The 7,560-nt window shown below is 46.7% G+C and overlaps 1 protein-coding gene across 1 annotated transcript in view; it reads right to left on the bottom strand.

Moving 5' to 3' along the window:
• Positions 1 to 7,074, bottom strand: part of ACAT1 (acetyl-CoA acetyltransferase 1) — a 33,671-nt gene extending 26,597 nt beyond the window's left edge. The window contains exon 1 of the mRNA XM_087821559.1: positions 6,968 to 7,074. Within this exon, the coding sequence (XP_087677685.1) occupies positions 6,968 to 7,039 (72 nt within the window). The 5' untranslated portion in view covers positions 7,040 to 7,074. The remainder of the gene's footprint in view (positions 1 to 6,967) is intronic.
• Positions 7,075 to 7,560: the final 486 nt, after the last annotated feature.

Consider the following 7,560-nt stretch of genomic DNA (forward strand, 5'->3'; position numbering starts at 1 on the left):
ACTGAGGTGCCAAGTGTAACCATTATGCAAACCCTCCCTTTCCTCCGCTTCTAGCTTCACAAATCCCGAGGCTCCCCCCATACTTCCCTAGTTATTTTTCTGTCTCCTTTGCTGTCTCATCCTCCCCCTCCCAACCTCTAAGTGCTAGAATGTCCCAGGGCTTTGTTCTAGGTCCCTTTTAACTTCCAACTTCACTGTCTCCTTAATCATATCTAGTCCCATGGCTTTAACAGCATTTACGTCGTCATTATTTCCAAATTCCTGTCTCCAGCCTCGACCTCTCAATGGACCTCCAGATTCATATATCCAAGTGCCAACCTAATCACTCCAATTTAATGACCAAATCATGGCTCTCAATTTCCACCCCTGGGCTCAGACACTAGTCTCTTCCCAGTATTTCCCCACTCAGGACATTGCATCACAATTTACCCCGGTGCTCAAGCCAAAATCTTAGGACTCACCCTTCACCTCCTTAAAACCCAGGTACTCTATCACAGGTACTATCAATACTGTGTCCAAAATACACCTAAATTTTCCACTTTGCTTCATTCCACTACTGCTGTCTAGTTCCTGACCCCTCCTCTGGCTACCCTAATGGCCTTCTACCTGATTTCCTGCTTCCCAACTTCCCTTCCAGTTCATCCAGTTTTTAAAATGTAAATTGGATCACATTACTCCCTTGATTAAAATCCTTTGATGGCTTTCCATGGCCCTTGAAATAATACCCAAACTCTTCCCTTTATCCTACCAGGATCTGCATGATCAGGCTCCTGATTTTCTTTCGAAACTCATGTCCCTCTGGCCATGTGCCAGCCACAGCAGCGTCCTCATTGCTCTGAACCGGTTCCCACCTCCAGATCTTGGCAGCGTGCCTCTACCAGTAAGTCTTTCCCCAGTTCTTCCAGGCTGGTTCACTTTCAGCCCAAAAGACACATCCACCCCCAGAGTGGTTCCCTAGCTACTCAAAGTTGGCCTCCCTATTTCAACATGTTTACTTTCCTCAAAGTACCTCTCACGCTGTGTAAATACGGGGCTCTCATCTTTATTCCTTTTCTCTCTCAACCTAGTGCGAGCTTCCGGAGAGCAGGGCTGTCCCTCATCCATGGATACCGCGCTGTCACTGGGCACTGTGGCTCATACCCACTGAATACCTAAGGAATGAGTGACAAAATTATAGCACAATCATCTTTCAAGGACAACGCAGCTGTACCGTCCACTGTGGAGGTCTCAGCTCACCATGCAAGGCAGAGGTAAGGACTCCCATCCCAGCTGCCACAGCACCCTGTGTGCACTCTAATTTTTCCCAGAATACATCATTTTGTAACCCTCAGTTGCCCCCACAAGACTATGAGTTCCAAGAAGAGGTTGATTTTATTTCCTATCCTAGTGATGGCAGGAGATGCTATACAAATATTTGAACGATGTCTGATCTGATGCTCACTAGCAAGTCAAAATCATTTCAGGCAGGGTAAATACATTAGGAAGCCACAGAATGGGGTGATGGGCTAGCATGAGGGCCTATTTTACATGGGAGGGTGAAAAAGGGCTCTCTGGAGATGTCACTAGAGTTGAGAAATGACTATTAAAGAGTCAGCCTCGGGAAGATCTAGGGAGAGAGCATTGGCGGCACAGGCAAGAACTAGGGCAAAGGCCTCGGGTGAAAAGCAAGCCTGGCACATGTTCAGTGGACAGCAGAGTCGTGCGGCAGGACCCACACACTCAGGAATGCAACCAGAGCTGGGATCAGCCTGGAGTAGTTAGCAAGGACCCAAAAGGCCATGAGGAGGGGGCTGGATTCTGGTCTGTGCAATGAGAAGCCACTGAAGGCGGTTCTGTTGTAAGATCACTCTGGCCACAGTGTAGAGAACTGACTGTGGAGGGGCAGGAGTCGAAAATGGAGGTGCCCAGGCAAGAGCTCAAGTGGCTTGTGCCAGGGAGGTTACAAGGGGGCGGAACACAAACCGATGGATTTGGAATATGTTTTAGACCAACGATTTTCAACTTTTTTCATCTCACGGTACACATAAACTATTTACTAAAATTCTGCAGCACAACTAAAATATATATTTTGTGACAATATGACAAAAAAATTGGTATGACTTTGTTTCATTCACACTGGACAGCTATTGTTGTGATGGCTGTTGCCATTTTTTTATTTGACAATCTAAGGGAAAAGAGGCCAGTGCCCTGACTAAATAGCCAGGTATTACGTGTTTTAAAAATTCTTGCGGCACACTGGTTGAAAAGAGCTGTTTTTGAGGGAGAACCAGCCAGTGGGTACTATTATTCTTATTTCACAAGTAAGGAAACTGAAAGTACAGGCAGGTCAAGCTCCATTCCACAAAATGACCCTGAATATTGAAAATCCTGTGAAAGCCAACAGATTCCCATGGTAAGTCAATGACCCCTTAATTCAGGTAACCTAAAAGGCACACCTCCTTTATCGTGCCTCACTTTATTGTGCTTCACAGATATTGTTTTTTTGACAAGTTGCAGACAAGACCCTCCATCAACAAAAACATTACAACTCACTTTACTGTGGTGGTTTGGAACCAAACCTGCAATATCTCCTAGGTAGGCCTATACAACTAAGTCCTAGGGTTCAGTAAAATGAAGTCATGTGCTATAACACCTACAGCTTCAATTTTCTCATCAGCAATATTTGTGTTTAACTGTAAACTCTTAAAACTACAAGGTTCTACTCTTGAAGGATGGTGGTGGACTGAGTAGATGTTACACTGACACTCTCCCAGGACCAAACTGGAATTACAACTAAAATATAGAAAAAACAGCCTGAATAATCAACTGCAACCAAAGACGAGCTGGACATATCCTCACAACCAAGGAGGAAAAGTGGAGACCACGTAGACTGGTAGGAAGTGCGGAGGCCCAAGAGGGCTGTCTGGGCTTCCATAGGCAGAAGCTGAAGGTCCAGAGGGATATCTCAACTGCGGGGGGGTTCCCACTGAGGACTTTGGGGCCTAACCACAGGCTGGGCTTCCCAGCCAAGAGCACCAGAACTGAGAAAGGTGCCCACATAACATCTGGCTGTGAAAAGTATCCAGGTTTCTGTCTGCCAGGGAGAGACAGCTGGAAATGCAGGCACCCTCTAAAGAGCAAACACACAAAGTTTCGTGTGCAGCCACTCACCTTGGGCTCCAGCAGAGGGAGGGCAGAGTGGACTAGAGCTGTGTGAGGAGAATATAGGATTGTGGGCTGTGGAGATAGAGCCCAGAGGGCACCACTCTGGATTCCTGTGCCAGTCATTCTCCCATACTCCAGAGGCAGCTATTTACCTTCCAAGCAGCTTTTACCTGAGGGAGAAGCAATTGCCCCACACACACACTCGAAAACCTCTTCCCCTACCCTAAGGAGTTTCTAAAGCCTGAGGCTGGTTAAGAGACTGATAATAATCAGCCGCCCTATTCTGTGGAGTTTCTACAATCTGAGGCTCATTAAGAGAATGAGATTAATCAGCCTGCAGGCAGAGGCAGATCTCAGAGTGCTTTGAGTCTTTGCCTAATATGCTTCTGGACCTGGGCCTTGGAAAAGCAGACTTTGGGGTGCATGTCGGTCCTGTCCAACCACACCTGGCCCCAGCAGAGGAGACCTCAAGCTGAGGGTTGTTGATAGCTCCAAATAGGGTACTCAGGGCCAGTCACAAACTGCATCTGACATTGGCCTCCACCAAAGACCCTCCAAAAAGACTGAGAGTCCTAGCAGATCTACTTGATACATAGAAACAAACCCAAACAAGCAGCCAAAACGGGGAGACAAAAGAACAAGCCACAAATGAAAGAACAAGAGAAGTCTTCAGAAAAAAGAGCTAAATGAAATGGAGACAAGCAATCTCTCAGATATAGAGTTCAGAATACTGATCATAAGGATACTCAACAGCATGCAAAAGATATGGAAACTATGGAGGAAATGAAGAATGACATAGCAGAAATAAAGAATACATTGGAAGGAATACACAGCAGATTAGAGGAAGCTGAGGATCGGATCAGCAAATTAGAAGACAGGGTAGAAAAAATCACTCAACCAGAGACCCAAAAAGAGAAAACAATTAAAAAACAGGAGGACAGTCCAAGGGAGATGTGGGACAACATGAAAAATAACAATATTTGCATTATAGAAATGTCAGAGGAGATCAAAAGTAAGCAAGGTTTAGAGGACCTGTTTGAAGAAATAATGGCAGAACACTTCCCTAACCTGGTCAAGGAAAAAGTCACACAAGTTCAGGAGGCACAGAGAGTCCCAAGCAAGAAGAATCCAAAGAGGCCCATGCCCAGACACATCATAATTAAAATGCCAAGAATTCAAGACAGAGAGAATCTTAAAGGCAGCAAGAGAAAAGGAATCTGTTACATACAAAGGAGCTCCCATAAGGCTGTCAGTTGACTTCCCATCAGAAACTCTACAGGCCAGAAGGGAATGGCATGAAGTATTCAAGGTAATGCAAAACAAGGATCTGAAACCAAGACTAGTCTATCCAGCAAGGTTATCATTCAAGATAGATGGTGAAATAAAAACAAAAAAAGGCTAAAGGAGTTTATCACCACCAAACCAGCATTGCAGGAAATGTTAAAGGGACTGCTATAATTAGAAGTAGAAACAAAGAGAGAGAGAAACATAGGCATAAATAATTAAAATGGCAATAGATAAGTATCTATCAATAATAACCTTAAATGTAAAACAAGTCTCTACAAATTCAAGAAGACTGAAATCATATCAAGAATCTTAGATCACAATGGCATGAAATTAGAGATCAACTACAGTAAAAACACTCAAAAACATTCTAAGACATGGAGGCTAAAGAGCATGTTATTAAACTTGAATGGGTACCAACAAGATCAAGAAAGAAATCAAAAACTTCCTGGAAACAAATGAAAGTGAACACACAACACCCAAAATCTATGGAACACAGCAAAAGCAGTTGTAAGAGGGAAATTCACAGCACTACAGGCCTACCTCAAAAAGTAAGAAAAACTTTTAGTAAACTATCTAACCCTACAACTTAAAAAATTAGAAAGCTCCCCTGTGAAGCCGTTCAGACCGGGGCTTTGGTTTGCTGGGAGTTTTTTTTTAATTACTGCTTCAATTTCATCAGTTGTTATTGGCCTATTCAGGTTTTCTAATTCTTCCTGATTCAGTTTTACATAATCTCACTCATATGTGAAATCTAATTTAAAAAAAACAGACTGAGGAACAAAACAGATCCAGAGACATAGAAGCATGGAACAGACTGATGAATCAAAGTGGGAAGACGGGGGTAGGGAGTGGGTGGGGAGAGATTAATCAAAGAACTTATATGCATATATGCATAACCCATGGACACAGACAATAGTTAGTGAAGGCCTGGGGGGGTAGATGTGGGGTGGAGGACTCAATGGGTAACAAAGGGGGGGTATCTGTAATACTTGCAACAATGAAGATAAATTTTTTAAAATAATAATTTTAAAAGGTTCTACTTTTTTTTAATAGAGTACCTACCTTGTTCACCTAATTCACCTGGTCAACTCTGGTTGAAACGTAGGTTAACCTAATTACATTTTTGTGATTTCCCAAGTCATTCCATGAAACTAACAAATATGCTGATTAAGAACTCATCTTTCTTTTCCATTATCTCAGTCACCCCGGGTTAATTTTAGACTTCCTTTTCACTTGGCTCCACACCCTCACTCCATATTTGTCAAGCTCTACATTTATTTTTTCACAATCTCTTGCATAATGCTCACCTATTGCCAGCACACTACTTCTCAAGTTACTTCACACCTGAAACAAGTTTTCTCCCCACTTCAATCTTCCCTGATTCCCTGATGATGACTATATATATACACATATATTTACGCACACATAAATATATATCTCAAGAGTCCCCACTGACTTGGGTCAAATCCAAGCTCTTCCAACACAGCAGGATTTCAAAGTTTATCACCTCAATCAAACTGGAAAACTCACGCTGCACCAACCACGCCCTGAAGTTCTCTACCTACTCCTTAGGTTTTGCCAGACCCTAAATTTGCAGTTGGAGCTCCTTGCTTTGATAGATGGGACACAAATTCTTTTCAGGGCTGTCGCTCCTGTGTGCCCTAAGCACAAGAACCAGAGGAGAAACACGTCCCGGGGCACCTTCAGTATGTAAGCTTTGGGCATTATCAAGGACAACCCGGCCTCCACACGCAGGGGTTCTGCGTCTAGGTTCAGCCAACCGCAGACGGGGGAAAAAAAAATCTGGCAGAAATGTTACATTGTTGCTGACGTGTACTAGTTAGTTAAGGCTAAAACCTGTACTAAACATTTACAGACCTTACCCCCCTAAACGATACAGTATAACAACTGTTTACATAAGTAATCCAGAGAAGACAAAGCCCAAGGAGGGGGTTGCAGTTATATGGAAATTCTACGCCATTTTCCATAAGGGACTTGAGAATCAGGGATCCTGGAACCAGTCCCCCGGGGCCACCAAGGGACAAGTGTATCATCTGCTTCGTGTATTATGAGTAGTCACTTATTTCCCCTGATAAGCTTGAGGTTACCCAGAGCAGGTGCATCTTTTTATGATCACATAGCTCCTCACTCCTGGCAAGCCCAGTGATTACCTACTGCGAGAAAACAAAATCTCTTGACAATAACACTCAGGGACATGTTTCTTTAAAAAGCTCGGAAATGGTTTTCTGAGCCTTGGATACCGCGCGGCGAGGCCAGAGCCGAGCCCCATGCCGCCGCCAGGCTGCCCCTCAGCACACCCACCGCGACTTCGGAGGCAGCCCCGGGACGGAGGGCGCTCAGGAGCGGGGCGCGGCCCGCGCGCCGCCGGGGCTGCGGCTCTGGCGCGGGGTCGCGCCGAGGGAGTCCCCTGAGGCCTACGCGCGGGCTCCCGCGGCCCCGGGGCGCAGGCCGCCCCCCGCCGCCCCGCCCCCCGCGGGAAGCGGCCCGCCCGGTCCCGGCCCACGGCCCCCCTCACCTGCATCCGCCTCCGAAGCTGGGGGCCGCGCCCGCGGGCGCCCAGGCGCAGCAGGGCCGCCAGCACAGCCATGGTCGCGGAGAGAGCGCGGAGACGTCAAGGGCACGGGCGGCTGGAGAGCCCGCGCCCCCACGCCGCCCAGCCTCCCCCCGCGCCCTGGCCCCGCGCCCGCAGGCCGCCTGCGCGCCAGGCCTCCTCCAATAGCAGCCCCGGAAGGCGGCGGCCGCGGCGATTGGCCAGTGGCCAGCGGAGGGCGGGGCGCAGCCGACTCCCCCCCCCCCTCTAGGCCTGTCTGCAGGCCAGCCCCGGCGGGGTCTGAGTCGAGAGCAGGGAACCCGCCCCCCTGCAAACATTGACCAGGCTGTAAATGTAGAGGGACTGCTGTAATTAGAAGTAGGAATAGAGAAACACAGGCATAGCTAATTAAAATGACACTAGATGAGTATCTGTCAACAATAACCTTGAATGTAAATGGGTTAAATGCCCCAATAAAAAGACACAGGGTGGCTGAATGGGTAAAACATGACCCAAATATATGCTGTCTACCAGAGACCACCTCAGAACAAAAGACACACAGGATGAGAGTGAAGGGA

Source organism: Miniopterus natalensis, chromosome 11, assembly GCF_054644295.1.
Source record: "Miniopterus natalensis isolate mMinNat1 chromosome 11, mMinNat1.hap1, whole genome shotgun sequence".
Taxonomy (NCBI): Eukaryota; Metazoa; Chordata; class Mammalia; order Chiroptera; family Miniopteridae; genus Miniopterus; species Miniopterus natalensis.